The sequence below is a fragment of the Amaranthus tricolor genome, chromosome 10 (genome assembly GCF_026212465.1).
Source record: "Amaranthus tricolor cultivar Red isolate AtriRed21 chromosome 10, ASM2621246v1, whole genome shotgun sequence".
Taxonomy (NCBI): domain Eukaryota; kingdom Viridiplantae; phylum Streptophyta; class Magnoliopsida; order Caryophyllales; family Amaranthaceae; genus Amaranthus; species Amaranthus tricolor.
In genome coordinates this window covers 25,041,863-25,062,672 of record NC_080056.1, presented here as the reverse complement: position 1 = coordinate 25,062,672, position 20,810 = coordinate 25,041,863, and the positions used below count along the sequence as shown (strand labels likewise).

The window sequence follows — 20,810 nt, the reverse complement described above, 5'->3', positions numbered from 1 at the left end:
TTACGGGTCGGTTTAACAACGGTTGTTCGCATTATCAGGTTCAAACCGGTTTGTTATCGGTTGAAATTCGAGTCGCGTGTCAATCGAGCTCGGGTTGTCAAGTGAATTAGATTAATCAAGTAATCATAACCATTTTATATGATATTATGTATTTATACTTATTAGTGACCTTGAATACTTTAAAATAATAAATCTATTACACTAATAATTGATCGTATTTAATTTAAAGCTTAATAATGTTCGGAACTAGACCTATTGGAGTGAATGAAACTAATACAAACTATCTTATAGAGTTATAGAGTTATAGTTACAGACTATTATTGACAGTTAACTCAATGTTATTACTTATTAGTTATTACTGATCTTGAATACTCTAAAGTAATTTATAGGCTATTAATAATCGATCGTAATTCAAAGTTCACTTATCGTAATTCGATCTATTATAGTAAATGAAACTAGTACTCCACCTTTTTTGTTACTTTGAATTAAATAGCCTAAATTATTGAATTTGACCAAATTCAATAATAAAAATATTTAATATTTGATATAAAATATTTATATTACTCAAATAAATTATTTTAGATAACTAATTGTCCAATTTGATGAATATATTACTAAATTTGATACATTACTTATTCTAAGTCGTTGATCTTTGTATATAGACGTCAGACGTGTGAGATCTTACCATCTTAGCAATCTATGAGTTGTACTTGCACAAAATGTTATTGGTTATTAAGATAGCACACGGATAAGGTGTTTTAGCCGTTGGATTTATAATGCTAATATCAGATCAGCGGTCAAGAAATTGCCACGTCACTCTCAATTGAAAAAAAAGAACTTCGTTGGCTTCTTCAACCTGAAACAGTGAAATGAAACCCTTTCCCATATTCTAAATTTCTGATATTCATTAAAAATTCCCAAATCCCGCGCTAATAAACCCTAACCCAACTCTCTCTTCTTCATCCTCTCACTATAACTGGCGGCCCTGTTACAATCCCATCTATTCTCCTCCAATCCGGCCGGTAGAACACGTTCATCTTCGGAAGCCTGTAGTACCGTAGCCTGTAGGTATGAAGTTCTAGTTTTTTTTCAGTTTACACTTCACACTCTCGCGGCCCAAGTACCCAACAATCTTAAGGTAGTCGTTGTTGATTCAATTAGGAACGGGAACAGCAACAAGAGGGGGGGTGAATTGTTGTTGTTGCAAGTTTAAGCGATTGTGCCCTGTTTTTGCGGAATTATTCAAAATAAATAAAGCTTAAACTAAGAGCAAAATAATAAGAGAGACGCACGATTTTACGTGGAAACCTTTTGGGCCTAAACAAAAGGAAAAACCACGACCACTTGGGATTTCTAACAACTTCACTATGTTTAAGGCAATTAGTTACAATTACAATAAACACCTTACTTCACTCGAAGCGTAACAACTAGGCCAACTCTTCACTCTCTAATTGCTTTACTCAAAGCAACAAACTTAGCTTTACAATAAGCTAATCCTCTCTAGCTTCACTAAAAGTTATCTAACTTCCCCCTTAGACTCACCCGAGTCTAATTACATAAACTCTCAAAAACCCTTACAAAAAGGATAAAAATTCTCTAAAATAAATCAAAGAGTTGCACAAGTAAATATTATGAATTAATTGGCAATTTAAAAACACAAAATATTACTTGTAGAATTTCAAAAATAAACGCTCAAGAATTATTTTTCTCTTAAAGCATGCGTTATATTTTTTTTTTTGAAAAACCGAGCTAGTTAGCTTATTTATAATAAAATAAATTTCTAAAAATAGAAAAATATTCCAACCCATTATCCTTAGTCATGGATCAATGAATGATGCTGAATGAATCACAAAACGGTTAATACTTCAGCCTTTGAATAAGTCAAACAAACGGTTAAGGCAATCAGTAACCGCTATTCACTGATAACCGCTGTTCCCTGATAACCGCTGTTCCCTGATAACCGCTGTTCCCTAAAGTAGCAGTTTCTTCAGTAGTAATTCCTGTTCCCCAAATTAATGGCTGGAACTTCATGCTATATTTAGAAAACGGTTGGGTAAAACGGTTATCTATTGACTAATTCCAAAAACGGTTATCTTTTGACTAAGTCTTAGAAAATGGTTATTTTTACTATTTTTAGGAAAAGATTATTTTTATTATTTTTCAGAAAATCCAAAAATAATTAAGACGTAACTGCTGTTCCTACTTTTTAGAAGATCCAAGTTTATCTCCTAAAAATAAGGAATTAATCTTGAAACCACCACGTAAGGAATTTTAGAAATTCTTTTTGCCAATTAACTTTAATAAACTAATGCAACAAATTAATTTAAAATACATTAACTAAAAAATAAAAGATAGAATTTATTAGCTAACGTAAATTGACTTCAGTTTGGGAACACTGCGCTGTCTCCAAATTCCAACTTGCTAGAACATCAAACATGGGAACAGTAGACTTCCTGTCTCCATTTTACATCCCACGTGATATACTCTTCTAACATCTCTTGAAACCTTTTGACATGTATATTCCCATGAACTAAGCCATAGGTACTATCAACGATCACAATTAATCGGATATCGACCTGCACAAAATCTCTAAACATATATTTGCTAAAGTGTAGTCATCATCAAAACTCAAGAGGTCCAACAGTCGAAGAAACCCTAGTTTCTTCACATTCACCGTCATAGCCGCACACACTGATTAAGTTTTGCTTTAAGTAAATTGCTTTGAATTTTGAGTTTTTCTTTGAGTAAATTGCTCTGAGTTTTGACGATAGCCTTTTCATAAAATTTGTACCAGGTACTTTCGGATAGGATTGATCTTCCATGTATGCTTGTGAAAGGAAGTCTATACACAGGCATTGATGAGGGGGCTGTGAACTTGATTAAATTTGGTGAAGGAAGGTAAGGGCTGATGTTGTTGTCTTTGAAAGTCATATTCATTAGGGTTAGTTTTTACTTTCTTGGCATGCTTGAAGTCTGTATTTATGAAGATTTAGTTCAATTCTCTTCTGTATGAATTGTGTTGCTAGTTATATTCATTGTGTTGCTAAATCAATTCTCTTCTGTATGAAGATTTAGTTCAATTCTCTTTTGTATGAATTGTGTTGCTAGTTATATTCATTGTGTTGCTAGTTATATTCATTGTGTTGCTAGTTCAATTCTCTTCTGTATGAAGATTTAGTTCAATTCTCTTCTGTATGAATTGTGTTGCTAGTTATATTCATTGTGTTGCTAGTTCAATTCTCTTTTGTATGAAGATTTAGTTCAATTCTTTTCTGTATGAATTGTGTTGCTAGTTATATTGATTGTGTTGCTAGTTATATTCATTGTGTTGCTAGTTATATTCTCTTATGTATGAAGATTTAGTTCAATTCTCTTATGTATGAATTGTGTTGCTAGTTATATTCATTGAGTTGCTAGTTATATTCATTGTGTTGCTAGTACAATTCTCTTCTGTATGAAGATTTAGTTCAATTCTCTTATGTATGAATTGTGTTGCTAGTTATATTCATTGTGTTGCTAGTTCAATTCTCTTCTGTAAGAAAATTTAGTTTAATTCTCTTATGTATGAATTGTGTTGCTAGTTATATTCATTGTGTTGCTAGTTATATTCATTGTGTTGCTAGTTCAATTCTCTTCTGTATGAAGATTTAGTTCAATTCTCTTCTGTATGAATTGTGTTGCTAGTTATATTCATTGTGTGGCTAGTTATATTCATTGTGTTGCTAGTTCAATTCTCTTATGTATGAAGATTTAGTTCAATTCTTTTCTGTATGAAAGTTATATTCATTGTGTTGCTAGTTATGAATAACATTGCAAGCTTCTGCCATGTACAGAACTTACTTTTTCCATATTATTATAGCTTGGTTGAAATATTTTGGTCATATACCTTTTCTGTGTAATAAGTTGAGTCCTACAATATTGTAATGAAGTCGAAAGTTGTTGTTGCTGCACAGACCTGCGGAGCTGCTGCTGACTCTTGCTCTTTCGAGGTTGCTCATTCAGCCCACATCTACTGATACTAGTTAATAGCTGCAACTTCTAATCTGTATGTACTTGACTATGCTGATGAATTGAACAATCAAATTGAATAACCAATCTGGATTGATGCTTGGTGACTTCAGAATGCACCAATGCACACATTGTGATCATATTTGGTTGCTCAACACAGGATTGATCTCAAGCATATTCATTCAAATCTGAACTAAGCATATTTGGTTCTGTTGGAAATTGATTTTTTGTAATTTTTTGTTCATGTAATTTTGTCATGTATTTTTTTGTTCGTTCTTTATGTAAATTGATTTTGAATATTGTTGACTAAATTTTTTGGTTGTCACTTATTTTTAATAGCTTATTATTTGGAGAAGTATAAGATAGTTTGTATTAGTAATCTTTAATATAGTTTGTCTTTCGAGGTTGTTCAAACAATGTTCAATACTTCTTTTGAAATTTGAAGATGGTTTTGAATTTGTTCAATCTCTCATTCTTAATTGTAGGAATATGAATTTTAATGAGGCAAATGAAGATAATGGTTTTCAATTTGACAATATTTCTAACACGGGTAATTTGTTAATCTAATGGTTCAAGTACCTTATATGTTTTGTGTACTTTATCATTCTTTTGCATTGTGTTCAATATTGAGATAGATTACTAGCATGTGTATTATTTTTGTTGAAATTAACAGCGTTTGAAGAGTTACAAACTAGTGTATCCACTCCAAGGAATGTGAACCCGAACCCTAGACAAGTTGTCCAACGTCCTATTCGTCCACCAAAGCGTGCAAAAACTAGTAGAGAAAGAGGTGGAATTTCTTTAGCTGGAGGTCAAAGGCGAACTAGAACTGAGTTTCAAGAGGATATTGAAGGACTTGGAAAGCGTACCTCACCAGTTTGGGATCATTTTACCATAGTGGCCGAGAAGGATGATAACAATGTTGTTATTTCATTACATGCTGTTTGTCGCCATTGTAAGAATACTGACTATAGAGCCGAAGGTCACTATGGAACCTCTAATTGTAGAAATCACCTCAAGACTTGTGAACCTTACCAAGAATGGCTTGCTAAAAATGGTGATCTCATTGGTGATTTTAGTCAGAGAAAATATTGTTCTCTTTTTGCCGAGGCCATTATGTACCATGGATACCCCTTAAGCATGGTTGAGCACAAATTCACAAGGAAATTGCATCGTTACTTGAATCCAAAGGTGAACGATGGTGCATGAGGAAAAACTCTAAGTTAAGAAAAATGTTATTTGAAACTTTGAAGGATTTAGATAGCAAGGTGTCTTTGACATGTGACATTTGGACAGCTTGCACATCTCGTGGATACTTGACTTTAACGGCTCATTATATTGACAAGGATTGGTGTTTGAAGTCGAAAGTTCTTAATTTTCGTCATTTCCCTCCCCCACAACTGGTCATGCGATTTATGAGCTTGTGTATGCAATGATCAAGGATTGGGGTCTTGAATCAAAGGTTATGTGCATGACTGTTGACAATGCAACTAATAATGATTCCATGATCCCCTTGTTACACGAATGTTTAAATGGCCATTCTTCTTTTCCATGTGATGGTGCACATTTTCATATTCGTTGTGCGGCGCACATTTTAAATTTGATTGTTAAAGATGGATTAAAAGCAATTGATCCTGCTGTCAAACTTGTGCATGATAATGTCAAGTACATTGATTCATCCGAGGCAAGGATGATTAGGTTTAGAGATTTTGTATCTCAGTTGGAAAAACCTTCTTCGCTGAAATTGTGGTTGGATGTTGTAACGAGATGGAACTCTACATACTTAATGTTGAAGCGAGCTCTTGACTATAGAATTGCGGTGAATCGCTTTGGTAGTACTAAGCCTGAATACACCTTGAAGCTCACTGATCGTGAGTGGGAATCTATTGAAAACATGGCTTCTATTCTTCAACCTTTCTATGAAATGACCAATCTTTTTTCTGGGTCAGATTATCCCACTGCAAATCTATATTTTGAACAAGTTTGTAAGGCAAAATACCACCTACGACGTGCTTGTGAAAGTGAGGATACCTGCATTAGAGGGATGGGAAATGAGATGTTTGAGAAGTTAGAGAAATATTGGGGAGAGTCCTCTTTAATTTTGTCTATTGCTGTGGTGTTTGACCCTAGGCATAAGATTCCATTTCTAAAACATCATTTTAGAAAGGTTTATCAATCTGAGGATGAGGTTTATCAACAAATTGTGAGGGTTCGCTCTGGACTTGTCAATCTTTTCAATGATTACAAGTCTACAATTACTTTATCGACTAAAGCTCATCAAGCTTCTACTTCTGAAGATCTCACATCAGTTGGTTCATGCTCTTGCATTGGTTCATGCTCTCGTGATTCTGATGGCTATGAGGTATGTATTATTTAATTTTAAACTCCTTTTAACAATATATTTATTATTATTAATATTTATCTCAATAATTTTGTCTTTCCATTATAATATTTTTACTATTAATAAGTTTCATATGTTTTATTGTTTATTTACAGAGTTTTGAAAGTTCTCAAGAACTACTTTTTTCTTCAAATATTTTATCAAAAGTGGAAAAAATACCTTGAATCACCTTTGCACATGCATGGTGATTCGAAATTTGATATTTTGTTGTATTGGAAAGACCAACAAACTACTTACCCAATTATGTCTAAAATAGCTAAAGACATATTGGCTATTCCAATAACCACAATTGCATCCGAATCAACTTTTTCTTACGGAGGAAGAATTTTGAATAGATGGAGAGCATCCCTTTTATCAAGACATGTTGAAGCCTTGATTTTAACTCGTAATTGGTTGTTTGGATATGAAGAAGAACCTGATGAAGTAGGATTAGTTGTTGGCAGTGACTTAGTCCCCGATGCAGAATCGTATGCTAAGGGAGATCAGGGTGCAAGTGGATCCTCGTCTTCAGAATCTAGTACGTATTTTACTTTTTAAATAAATGTTAATTAATTATCATTCTATTATAACTCGTGTTTCGTATACTTTATGTACTCAGTTATGGTTTGTTCACTTGATTGTTGCCATGCAAATGATGTTGGTTCTTATGGATCTGATTGTGGCTCAAATTGAAACACGGAATCTTGACACAAGTAATTTAACCTTACAAGTCACATGGAAACTTGATAGTCATTGGGTTGGGTGAATGTTATCCATGAGTCTTAGTCTTATAGGCAACTTTCTAATAGCCTTACTTACTTGAGATTAGGCACTTAGAAATGTTTCCTTAGCTATGATTCATGTTGGTAGCTTGCTGAACATGCGGCGTTTGTTGACCTTGAGAGGCATTACAATGATCTCACCCGACATGTGATACATATTCTGGTAGCAAAATTTTAGGCGTTTCTTTTTTGTATCTTTCTCATAAGAATGAATTACTTTCTTTTAATACTTTTTTTGTTTGTTTTTGTTCAAGATTGAAATATGGTACCACAAGCAAAGCAGCAGTACGTGAGAGATTTTGGTGCTCATTGTCTACTTTTATGTTTCGTTTTGGAGAAAGTATTTAATGGTGGACATACTCACGTACATTTGATGGATGATACTTTTATGGTGGATATATAACTATATATAGTTGCTGATTGAACGTTAATTTTTGGGGTTAAAAACTTGATATTTGTATATTTACATTAGGTGGATGTATAAGTGATGGATGTAAATTTTTGGGGTAAAAAACTTGATATTTGTATATATAAATTTGGTGGATGTATAAGTGATGGATGTAAATTTTTGGGGTTAAAAACCTTAATATTTGTATGTTTGAATTTGGTGGATGTATAAGTGATGAATGTAAATTTTTGGGGCTTAAAGCTTGAAGAATTGGTGGATTACTAACATGAAATATGTAATTATTAATTAGCAATAGAAAGCAGGATAAGTCTAGATTGAAGTGTTGAAGAAACATCTAAATTTTTGTATTGTTCATGTTTCTAAGGTTTTTGTAATGTGCTTATTGGTTTATAATTGATTTCAATATCATGGGGAATCTTATTTATTTATATATAATCTTGTTTACAATGTTTCAATATTAGAAAATTAGTTTTCAAATATTCAAAAAATCGTAATTAGAAAATTGAAATTGGACCTAATTTGCTGAAATTAGGTGAAAAATTGATTCGGATTTATAACAGTTCGATTAACAATCGGTTCGGGTTTGTATCAGTTCGAATTAAAAACAGTTCGATTAATAATCGATTCGGGTTTGTATCAGTTCGGTTAAAAACAGTTCGATCTTAATCGGTTTTAGTCAGGTTGCATTCGGTTACGTGCATAATTCGGGTCGGATTTGACTCGGGTCAATCACTGTTGAGTTCGGGTAACATCGGTTAACGTTTATATGTCGGTTATAAAATTCAGTTGCAATTCGAGTTCGATTTTGCCCTTTTCGGTTATCAAACGGTTCGAGTGCAGTATCGGTTCGGATAATTCCGGTTCGAGAAACCTAAAAAATTAACATTTTTTCGGGTCGGATAATTTTCGATTCCGGATCGAATTTTAACCTTGAAGGTATCTATTATACACTTAAATTGATTAGCAATTAATGATCGCGTATCCTAAAAAATTATGGTTTTACAGATTGTGCTGTTGATCTAAATATGAGGTTGTCGCTCCCAATACTTGATAAAAAAATATGTTGAAGAAAAACAATGCCCAAGTCGACAAACTCAAAACTTTTAGCTTCTTGTTTCTTTTAAACGCGCAACAGTTATTGACTTATGAAGTGTATTTAACAATGTATTCGAACACAGGGAGCAACATTTGAAAACCCCAGTTTGGGTAAAGTGTAGACGAATCTCATCTCATCATAAAAAATGGTAACTTCAACATCGCAGGAAGAAACCTATGCTAGAGAATCATGCTTGAAGCTTGAAGTTGGAGAATCATCTTCTTCTAAAGAGTCTATTTTTGTCAAGGGCACTTGGTTTCCTTCTCATTTCTTTCTCCTCATTACCAATGGCGCTGAAGCTTGGCTTTGCAATGGTATTCTTTCTCCATTTAGCCACACTTTGCTATTTTTATTTCCTTTATTGAGTTTAAATTTTATCATCAATTCATTTATTTTTTATTTTTTGGGTTTAATTTAATTAGCATTAGAAGAGGATGTGAAAGAAAGGGCAAGTCAATGGGATCAATCCGAGTCAGAATATGTTAAATTTGCAGAAAAGTATTTAGGGTTTCAACAGCCTGATTCTGTATACCGTTTTTCTGATGCTGGAAATGGCTTTAGAAAGGTTTGTTTTTATATTCTTTATTGGTCACATAAACACCATTTTAAGACCCTAAAGATGAAGTAGTGTTATTTGTGAATGTGGTTCAGCTGTCATGGACATTTGAAAAGGAAGGGATCAAACTGGAATGGAGATGGAGATGTAAGCCATCACCAAACTGTAAGAAAACTACTGCACAAGTCCTGGACTTTCTCATGGACTCAAACATCAACTTAAGTGTGAGTGACCCTCTTTCCATTATTTTGTTTTTATATGCTGTAGATCAAATTAAGTGAGATTTTTATATGTTTCTGTGCTCTGGAAGATATTTCCTAACACTGGTTTTCTAAGAGCTGACTACCTGTGATACATAGTTCATTTCATGTGTGGCTAAATAGCTACTCCGTAGTCCCATCGAGATTGCTACATTTAAGCTCTCCTCTAGAAATAGGTAATGTACTATTCTTAGTACGACAGAGTAGTGTTTTGAGATTTTTCTTTATGTTAAAGATACTTATGAATCTTTTGGGATCCAGGTAAATGCATTCTTTATGTCACCAAGACATGTCTAAGAATGAACCTAATTATAACAATCTTTTCTGTCGATCTAATTACAAGCTAAGCTAACTTGGACCACAAAGATGGTTCCTTTCCGCAGTTCTTAGTGGCTGCCTTGGGCATGTATGACTCCCTGTCCATGACAAGATGGATGCTTTTAAGTGGCCTATTTTAATTTTATGGCTCTGACCGAAAGAAGCTCTTGCATTGTGCATTTGTAACATAGTGCATGGCCATAATGTCATCTGTGAGAGTAAGAGGGAGAACCATGTGGTGAAAAGCTTGAAAGAGGATTTTGCAAATGGTGCGAGGTGAAATTTCATTAGTAATGGATCCCTCTTGTTGGCCAAAGTGCTTATGCATTAGACTTGAATATAAAAGTTGAGCTCTATATCCTTTTTTCCTAGAAAATACAAGCAACCTCTTTTCCTAGGAAACTGTAGTGGTGGTATTTTAGCTCAATTAAACATGGAATTGGTTACTTGTATGCACTTATCAAAGGATGGTTAATAGTCCCATTGAGAGGGTTACTTAATATCATACAAATAGGAGGTGGCTTAGATGTTTTTGTATTAAACTTTTGGTGGAGCAACTAGCACCTAAAATGGTGGATATCTTAGTAATATAAAACATGAGGCGCCTTAAGGTGCTAAGGGCCCCATAGTAGACTCAGGGGAAGGCACTAGACTTCAGGTGTGAGTTGCCAAGGAAAAAATTTAAACCTAAAAGAATAGAATAAACAATCAAAGAGAAATAAGGTGGAAAAAAAAGAGAAACAGAGAAGAATATAAATGATTTAAAGAAGAAAAGAAGAGCAAAGAAGTGAAGAAGGGAGGATAAAGTAATTGAAAACAAGAAATAAATTACAACTCATCGGTGTTGGGGGGCGACTGGTGCCACAATCTTGTAGCAATTCATTACACGAGTTTCTTTTGGGTCTAAATCCAAAGATGCTTGCACTTAATCGCCCACACTTTTATTACTTAGCCTAGAGCAATCGCCTCGCCTAGTCTTATTAAACCGCTGACATTTGACGGCTACGCCTCACGACTTGTTGATATGTGCTTTTTAACGCCTATGGCCTAACATGCTTGGTTTTAGTTGTGTTACTCGAACATTTCAAAAATCTAGCAGTACCCGTGCCAACAAGAGAAAACATGGACACAAACATGTGATCCATGGTGAACTTGAACACTTTAGGCTTTCATTAGAGAGGAGTAGAAAGAGTAAAGGAGTGAGAAGGAGAAAGCAAGAGGAGGCAACATGGAGAATGGTGTCATGGATGGAGATCAGCCCAAGCCCGCTATTAAGCACACATACTCAAGGAAAAGGAGGAATAAAAACTAACATGCATTTCATTTAATTTTTTAACAGATTAGATGTTGTTTGTAGTCTGTTACAAATTGCTGAGCTGTACTTTTAGAAGTATTCTAGAATACAGTACGTATTCTATATAGTGGAGGGGGGGAATTAGATTTCCTTCGTGCTTGTAGTATCAACAGGGTCTTCTACCGTAGGAATTATCGAGCCACTTGAAGAGCTCAAAGGAACACAACATTCTCTAATACATAATACAAGCATTCCACCTCTCTATTCGTCTTTCTTCCTTCTGCAATTATCTCTAAACTCTTCTTTCTCTTTTCTTTTGTTTCTGTGAATATTAGCTGTTGGTTGCCACCATAACAGTGGTAGCAGAGCATAGACGATCATGCCTCCCACACAAGCAAACCGATTGGAAACTCTGGAGGAAACTGTAGCAGCCTTGCAAGGTGAGATCCCTGAGTTGAAGGAGTCTATGGAGGAATGATTCAGTGAACTTAAAAAATACTTTGAGCAATCTCAGTCTCAAGTAGCTATAGAGCAGAATAAAAGGTTGGATGATTGCACCAAGAGACAAAGAGACCTAAAGGCGGTGATGACCATGCTTATGGCTGAGGTGAAAAATATAAGTACCAAGATGACGGTGAGTACTAAAGAGACACCACAGAGTAATTCTAATATCAACCATGAAAGATCGGAGGTAGAGCAGAACCGACAAAAAGAAGTGGAGGAACTCAAGTACTAGGAGGAATTACGACATTCCATGGAACGGAATGCTGACAGATCTCAATGGAAAATTCGCAAATTGGATTTCCCAATTTTCTCAGGCGAAGATCCGGATGGGTGGGTCAACAAGTTGTAGAGATATTTTGAGGTGTATCAATTGTCTGAAATTGAAAAAATCGGAGCAGCGAGTATGGGACTGGAGGCAGATGCTCTAGCTTCTTTCCAATGGGAAAATAAAAGGAGATCGATCACGAATTGGAGGACGTTGAAGAGAATGTTATTAAGGCATTTTCGAGGGCGAAAAGGTGGTTCTCTCATGGAGCAATGGATGAGTGTGCAATAAGAAGGAGGAGTCGAGGAATATGAGAAGCGATTCATTCACTTTGCTTCCAATCTAGAAGAAGAGGTGAGTGAATCATGTTTATTGGCAAACTTCATCAAGGGTTTGGAGTGGAAAATACAAATTCAACTGAGGCTTATGGAACCTGCAAATATGGATGAGGCGTTAGATTGGGCCGTGAGGATTGAGGAGAAATTGTGTGCTCTAGGGTTATTATACAACTCAAATGGGCCTGGCCGGAATTTACCTATATACCCTCAGAAAAATTATACTTACCCAAAACACAACCCACAACCAGTGATCCACAAAAATAAACTAACCCCATTACACCCCAAACAACCCCCGAAACACAAGCCAAAACACATACCACCCAAATTCCCATTGCAACCCAACCCACGACAACACCCGCCGTTTAACTGATCGGGAATTCTAAGATCGGAAGTCGAAGCGCTTATGTTTTAGATGTGATGAGAAGTGGCGAGTTGGGCACGCGTGCAAGAGGAAGGAACTGAGTGTTCTGATTATAGGAGATTGCGAAGAGGAGGAAGGAGAGATGGAGGAGGACGAAGAATAGGGAGACGACTGGGAACTAGGGCCGATGGGTATTTCACTTAATTTGGTGGTGGGCATTGATAACTCTAGAACCATGAAACTTTAGGGGAAAATCAAGGGAAGTAAGGTAGTGGTCATGATAGGCCCTGGAGCCACCCATAATTTTATCTCACTCGAAATTGTTTGAAAATTAGATATTCTGGTTGAGCCCACCGAGGAGTTCGGAGCGACGCTAGGTACTAGGGAAACTCGCAATGGGAAAGGGCGGTGTAAGGAAGTGGAATTGAATTTGGGGTCATTTGCATTACTGAAAATTTTTACCCCTCAAACTCGGACATTCGGATGTAATTTTGGGCATCGAATGGTTGGCAAAGTTGGGGACTATTTCCGCCAACTGGAAACATCCCTTAATGCAGTTTGTGTGGAATGGGAGTAAGGTGATATTGCGAGGTGATCTGTCTCTAAAATGATCCAAGGTCACGCTCAAATCAATGATGAAAGTGATCAGGAAAATAGGGGGAGGAGTGCTAATCGAGTTAACCAGCCTAACAGGAGAGGAAAATGAAGCAGCCTTGGAGATGCCGCTTAATATACCGCAACCATTGCAAATCGTTACACAGCAATTTGCAGGAGTACTCAAGATGCCATCAGGGCTATCTCCCTTGCGCTCTAAACAACATTAAATTACACTAAGAGTGCGTCTAACCCGGTTAGTGTACGACCTTACCGATACTCGCACATCCAGAAGGCAGAAATTGAGAGATTAGTGGCGGACATGTTACACGTTGGTATCATACAGCCTTCTCGGAGTCCCTTTTCCAGCCTAGTCCTACTAGTGAAAAAGATGGATGGATCATGGCGATTTTGTATTGACTATAGAGCTTTGAACAAGGAAACGGTGGCCAATAAATTTCCAATCCCAGCCATGAAGAATTATTAGATGAACTTGTGGTGCAATGGTGTATCTGAATTGGATTTGAAGGCCGGTTATCATTAAATTCAGATGAAGGAGGAGGATGTACATAAAACTGCGTTTAGAGCGCATGAGGGCCATTACGAGTTCCTCGTCATGCCCTTAGGGCTTACCAATGCCCCCACCACTTTCCAATCTCTGATAAATGAGATTTTTAAACCCTTTCTCCGTCGGTTCGTGTTGGTTTTTTTTGATGATATCCTGATATACAACTCCTCTTTAGAAGAACATGCTCAACATTTTTCGGAGGTTTTGGGGTTACTAGCACAACATCAGTTGTACGCCAATGCCAAGAAATGTGTGATTGGGCAAACTCAGGTGGCATATTTAAGCCATATTGTTTCTAGAGCCAGTGTAGCCGTGGACGCGGAGAAAGTTCGAGCAATGCAAGAATGGTCGAAACCACAAAATTTGAAGGAGCTTCAGGGTTTTTTGGGCCTAACGGGGTACTATCGTCGATTCATTCATCATTATGCTCAGCTAGTAGCTCCTCTAACGCAACTCAAAAAAGACAATTTCAACTGGAATGACACCGCCACAGCAGCATTTGAGCAGCTGAAATCGGTAATGCTCACTGCCCCCGTTTTAGCTATTCCGAATTTCTCTATTCCTTTTGTGGTGGAAGCAGACGCTTTGGGGAAGGGATTGGGAGCTGTTCTCTCACAAAATAAGCATCCCATCGCTTATTTTAGCAAGGCATTAGGTGTACAGGGCAAGCCAAGTCCATTTACGAGAAAGAATTAATGGCCATTGTTTTGGCGGTTCAAAAATGGAGACATTACTTGATTGGGCGACATTTCGTGGTGTGGACTGATCAGCGCAATTTACGATTTATCATGGAACAGCGGGAATTTTCGCGGAGTACCAGAAATGGGTCAGTAAGCTACTTGGGTACGACTTCGAGGTGCAGTTTAGACTTGGGATCACCAATAAAGTCGCAGACGCTTTATCTCGCCATCCACACATTTACCAGTTGCAATTTAATGCCATCATATCGACTTGTTGGGTTGATTGGGATTCACTACGACTCGAAGTCCGGAAAGATAAGATGTTGGGGCGGATATGCACTGAATAACAAGACAATGGAAGAGAGGTGGCTGGCTTTACATTGCACCATAACTTCTTATTGTACAAAGGAAGAGTAGCTATCCCTGCTGCCTCCCCCTTGGTGGATAAATTGTTGAATATCATACCAAGGCGATAGGAGGCCAAAACGACGAATATAAAACTTATCTCCGATTAGCCGAAGATTGGTTTTGGGAGGGCATAAGGAAAACAGTAACTCAGTTCGTCCGCAAATTTACCATTTGTCAACAACAGAAGGCCTCCCATCAACAGCCCGCTGGCCTACTCCAACCCTTGCCTATTCCGCTCAGGTTTGGGAAGACATCACAATGGATTTTGGGGAGGCCCTACCGAAGTCCGGAGGATATGATATTGTGTTGGTGGTTGTGGATCGCTTAACCAAATTTGCTCACTTTATCGGACTCAAACATCCTTTTAATGCCACTTTCGTAGCTGCTGTTTTTGTTAGTAAAGTGGTTCGCTTGCATGTTTTTCCATCCTCCATTATCTCCGATCGGGATAAGATTTTCATGAGTCATTTTTGGTCTGAGCTCTTCCGTTTGCAAGGTACTGTTTTGTCACGGAGCACCGCTTACCACCCCCAGACGGATAGCCAAAGAGAAATAGTGAACCAAGCCTTGGAGATCTACCTACGTTGCTTTATCAATGGGCAACCCAGACAATGGGCTAAATGGCTTCATTGGGCGGAGTATTGCTGCAATACCGCTCCACACATGTCCATCAATATGTCTCCTTTCAAGGCTCTTTATGATCGTTCTCCACCTTCATTAATACGCTTGGGAAATAATACCACTCCAGTTGATAGGTTGGATCAATTGTTGCGGGAGCGCGATGCGATCCTCGATGATTTGAACTTTCACTTACTTCAAGCTCAAAATCGTATGGAAAAAATGGGCGGATAGGAAGAGACGCGAAGTTTCCTTTGAGGTGGTGGATTTGGTGTATTTGAAGCTTTAACCATACCACCAACAATCCTAGGCTCGACGACCTTGTGATAAACTTTCCGCACGTTTCTTTGGGCCTTATGAAGTTGAAGCTAGAGTGGGGGTTGTCGCCTACAAATTACTCCTTCCAGCTGAAAGCAAAATTCATCCGGTCTTTCATGTTTCGCAGCTCAAACTGGCTGATGGAGGGACCTTAAATCCAACTGCCCTACCTACTCAACTATCCTCAGCATTAGAGTTGATAGTTGAACCTGCAGAAGTGCTGGGTATTCGAAAAGCTCCAACTGAGCCCATGACAGCAGCACAAGTTCAGTGTCAAGTCAGACGCCACCTGGGAGCATTATAGCAACATTGCAGCACTATTTCCAGACTTCCACCTTGAGGACAAGGTGTCTCTCGTTGGGGCGGGTATTGTCATGGATGGAGATCAGCCCAAGCTCGCTATTAAGCACACATACTCAAGGAAAAGGAGGAATGAAAACTAACAAATTCTGTTATGCATTTCATTTACTTTTTTAACTAAAAAGATGCTGTTTGCAGTCTGTTACAAATTGTTGAGCTGTACTTTTTGAAGTATTCTAGAATACAGTACGTATTATATATAGTGGAGGGGGGAATTAGATTTCCTTCATGCTTGTAGTATGAAAAGGGTCTTGTACCGTAGGAGTTATCGAGCCAATTGAAGAGCTCGAGGGACCACAATGTTCTCTAATACATAATACAAGCATTCCACCTCTCTATTCTTTCTTCCTTCTGTAATTATCTCTAAATTCTTCTTTATCTTTTCTTATGTTTCTGTGAATATCAGCTGCTGGTTGCCACCATAACAAATGGTCAGGCCATTGCATTCGTGAACGCGGAAAACCTGGAGAAGGCATATTAATGTTTACTGTTATAATTCAGAAGTATTTTTTGAATATGCTCATTGCCGTGTGTTTGTGTATGTATCCGAAATTCGAACAATGTCCCAATGTCTGTCCAATAATTTCAAGCATTGTCGAGTCAACGGCAGCGTGTTGGACACCTGGAAGGTTCAAATTGTATAATTTAGGCCCCGAATAACAAATTTACAACTTGAATAAATTTGTTATAAAATACTTTTAAGAAAAAACACCACAAGGTCATTACTTTACTATAATTGTAAAATTTTTATTTCAGTACAATTTAAGCTAATATTAAGTTTAACTAAATTAATTGGGCCCTCAAAAATTTAGGGCTTTGTGCAATAAGCCATCTTGTACGTATGATCCGACGGCCCTTGTGTCCTAGTAACATATGTTTATTGAGCCTCATAATATACTTGTTACATGTTGTTGACTCTTCCACGTGGCCTGGTATTAGTTTTAGATGCAACTGTTGTGTTTTCTGTGTTAGTTTTGAAGCTATCTAGTTCACACTTGTTATTCCTCCCCCTTCCATTCATATTTGTGAGGATTCAAACATTGTCCTCTGAACTCGCTCGACCCGTGCTTACTGCTTAGCCTGCGTTTTTGTCCTCAACAGATAAGGCTGCACTGCAAACCCACATGTAAAAATACATGGAGTGTGATGCTATGTCTACCACTTATTTGCATAATACTTGGCATGCTTCAGGCAGAATGGCGATTAACAACCTGTGACAATGGTAGATTATTATGCTCACGTGTGGATCATGTTGAGTTGCTTTGCATTTTTTTTCCTATTCATGACAAAGGCGTGGCAAAAATACTTTTACCCATTTGCGAAGGTAAATACTAGTTAAACCATGTTAGAAACTAGGATGCTGAAAGCGTTTGTTGACCAAATGGAAGACTTAATGCTTAGTCTCCTCTAATGACATGGAGCAGGCGACTTAATGCAAGCTGCTTACGTGCTTGCATTTAGGATGAATACAGAATACCATACTCTGACTCGGGCCTTTTCCATGCTGGCTACCTAAGCTGTAGTACTTTGTAATCTTGGTTTAAGGATTCATGCCATTTGAAGCTCTCAAGTACTTGGAGTTAATTTTGGCCCATTAGCCCTTGGAAACGACAAAAGTGTATTCCTCAAGTTTTTGAGATCATATCCAATCATACAAATACAGCACATCATCATATTATCCGAATGCCACTAAAGGGGCTTTATATAATTACGTGATTTTCTTATTGTGTGAATTATTATATAAATTCAAGGCCTCATCATATGTTGCGGTAAAAATGCATTACAACATTATATACAGTGATGTATATCATTATAAAAATACATTACTTGCCAAAAGAAAATATATAAATACATTACAACATTATATTTCACGGTCAATGTAATTTACGAAAAGTAATGCATACGTGTTAGTGTAAATTATTTTGCTTCTCGAGTAATGCTGGTTTATTGTGAAAATGTTTTTTTGACATTATCGTTGTAATGGGTGCTTGGGTATTACTCAAAAGGAATCTCAAGGATTTTGACCGGATCAACATATGATCATTGTAATTGAACATTACAGTCAGGACCTCTAATGATGAACACCCTTAAGAGTTGAGACTGAGAAGTATACAAAAGGAATCTCTAATAATATAAAACAGCTAAAATGATCTCGGGATTTCAGCCAGGATCAACATATGATCATTGTTATTGAACATTTCACTGGATCTAATCAAGTAGTAAAGCTATGCAAAGTATTTATGATTTTTGTATTTCACTGTGTAATTTGGATTGCTTGAGAAATGGGAAGCGACTTTCTAAATTCCGACCTGAAGTTAAACAAAGTTCAGAAAAAATTTATTTGCATGTGAATTATCTACACATTTCTTTCTCGTGTGTTTTCTTTTTTTTTTTTGTTTTTTTTTTGCTATTGGGCACAGAGCATTTCCATAAAATCTTTTTATGGTTGAATGTAACAGGAAGAAGTTATCAAAAAGACAGAGGCATTTGAGCAGTTGAAAGAAGAAACTCAGAAATGTTTAGTGCAAAGTGAAAAGTTGATCACTGAAAAACAAGAGTTTGAATCAGAAGTATATGCAAAGGTATTTTAAGTCTTATGTTCTACTGTTTTGAATGAGAGTATACTGAACTATCACAAATATGATTCCTCCTCTATGAAGGGAGAAAAACCCATTCCCACTCCAGCATATCCTGGATTAGCAACCTAAAATCCGTCTTTGAGATTTTTGGAAGTCTTTTGCGCATTAAAATTGTTTAAGTAGAAAAGGCTCCATTTATTATGTTTTACTTATTTATTTTGGACAATCTTTATTCAGTTTGTGAACGTCTTGAACTCAAAGAAGGCAAAATTGAGAGAGCTTCGTGATCGTATTTCTAAGCTAGAAGCTAAAGGGAAGCTGCTTCATGAGGAAGACGATGTCTCTACTGATGGAACCGAACCATATCATACTGAATCTGATGAACAGTAAAGAAAAGTTGGATGGAGATGCTAAATTTTTCCCGTGGAAGAAAGAGGAACTCATGCTCGTAGACATCTTGTTATTCTATGTTAATTATTAGATGCTATTTTGATGTTTTAAATTGATTGTGACGATGGTAAGGCTTTATTTAACTTGTATATATAACTGAATTCTGCATATATGAGAAGCTCTTTTATGCTTCTTGATTTTGTGTGTTCAATTGCTATTGCTAGCATTCTGGTACGTTGTGTCTTCTTTTAGGCTTGCTCCACTTAAATAGAATTGTTTGGGGCACAACCAAAGAGATTAACTTTACAATAATTGTTACTTGAAACCGTTTTGTTAGAACCCTCTTAATTTGTGCTGACCCAATTTTTAAATTTTTTTTTTTGAAAAATAATGAAGCAACAAAATAGTAAACGCGTGTGATTACATAGGTATCGAAACAATTGTTCGACTTTTATTTCCCTCTCCCTCTTGCTTTCAATTACTCACTCTTCATAATTCGTTCATCTCCATTCTCCCCATTGTAAGCAACTTTAATTTTCTTCCTCTCTCTCTAGCTCTCAATTCTATTATTGTTATTCGAACGATTTGTTTTAATCGTTCTTTTAGGTATAATGTCATTTTTTTAAAGAAAATTTTTGAACATAAGATGAAAGTTACAGAAATCCCCAAGCAAATTAAAAGAAAAATTCTACCGGGCGGCAATCAGACCTGCTCTACTATATGGGAGCGAATGTTGGCCTGTAAAGAAGATTTTTGAACATAAGATGGAAGTTACAGAGATGCGTATGCTGAGGTGGATGTGTAGGCACGCATTGATGAATCGAATTAGAAACCAATAGTTTAGGGACAAACTAGGGGTATCCTTTATTTCTGGAAAAATGCGCGAAAATAGATTGAGGTGGTTTGAACATATGCAGAGAAAAACTTTCGCCGCCCCTATGAGGAGAGTAGAAAGCATTATAGTAGAGGGTAAGAGGAGTCGAGGAAGACCCAGAGAACTTGGGATGAGCAAATAAAAGTTGACTTACATGATGAGATAAACCTCTCTGAGGGCTTGATTAGGGATATGGGTAGTTGGAGGTCATATTCATGTTTTAGACTACTGATGTCCTCTTAGTTTACCTTTTGGTGTTCTTGCCATCTTGCTTCTCTCGTTTCTTATTATTAGTTTTTGTTTTCTTTTCTTGTAGTTGGTTCTACCTATTTAATTTATTTATATGCATTTAATTTATCATTCCCGTGTAGCTACGTCTCCTTATCTTTCTCGAGTCAGGGGACTCCTTTGGTCGCGCTCTCCTTTATGGGTATGAGTTGCCGCCGTCCTTCCCTCCCCAGACCCTGTCCATAGCTTTTTTATGAGCGGGACACACTGGGTAGGATGATGATGATGAATGTCATTTTGTTAAATGATTCGAAATTTGGATATGTTCATTTGTTCTTTAATTATTTGAATGATATTTAATGTAATGTAAGGTTTAAGTATGGCAAGAATTACTGATGACGATGCTCTATCTACTGTTTTCCTAAAATAGAACAAGGTTCCATCCAAGGTTGTTAGGGTCCACGCAGGATCAAAATCACCTGTGCAATCGGATCATTGAATCGATCAATTCTACAAATTTGCAGAAATAGCAAGTTGTATTATGACCATGTTTACTATTTGATCATTTTCAATATAAAAAACCACTAAAAACATATACGATTATACTCTATCTTAAAATTTA

At 36.7% G+C, this 20,810-nt stretch overlaps 1 protein-coding gene across 2 annotated transcripts; it reads left to right on the top strand.

Annotated features, from left to right (window-relative positions):
- Positions 1-8,622: 8,622 nt before the first annotated feature.
- Positions 8,623-19,421, top strand: LOC130825364 (DNA repair protein XRCC4). 2 transcript variants are annotated; one of them, XM_057690536.1, is made up of 5 exons: positions 8,633-8,989; positions 9,098-9,240; positions 9,327-9,455; positions 18,577-18,699; positions 18,934-19,421. In XM_057690536.1, the coding sequence occupies exons 1-5, from the start codon at positions 8,821-8,823 to the stop codon at positions 19,084-19,086; spliced, it is 717 nt and encodes a 238-aa protein (XP_057546519.1). In that variant the 5' UTR covers positions 8,633-8,820; the 3' UTR covers positions 19,087-19,421. The 2 variants fall into 2 exon arrangements, with proteins under 2 accessions (XP_057546520.1, XP_057546519.1); XM_057690537.1 differs by lacking the exons at positions 18,577-18,699; positions 18,934-19,421 and adding an exon at positions 17,219-18,559 and having other exon boundaries at positions 8,623-8,989.
- The last annotated feature ends 1,389 nt before the right edge of the window (positions 19,422-20,810 follow it).

Bases quoted from the DNA above. Each gene is read 5' to 3' on its own strand.
- LOC130825364 (XM_057690536.1), top strand. From the start codon at position 8,821: ATGGTAACTTCAACATCGCAGGAAGAAACCTATGCTAGAGAATCATGC. The intron at 9,456-18,576 runs GTGAGTGACCCT...TGAATGTAACAG, and splicing joins ACTCAAACATCAACTTAAGT to GAAGAAGTTATCAAAAAGAC. The intron at 18,700-18,933 runs GTATTTTAAGTC...ATCTTTATTCAG, and splicing joins AATCAGAAGTATATGCAAAG to TTTGTGAACGTCTTGAACTC.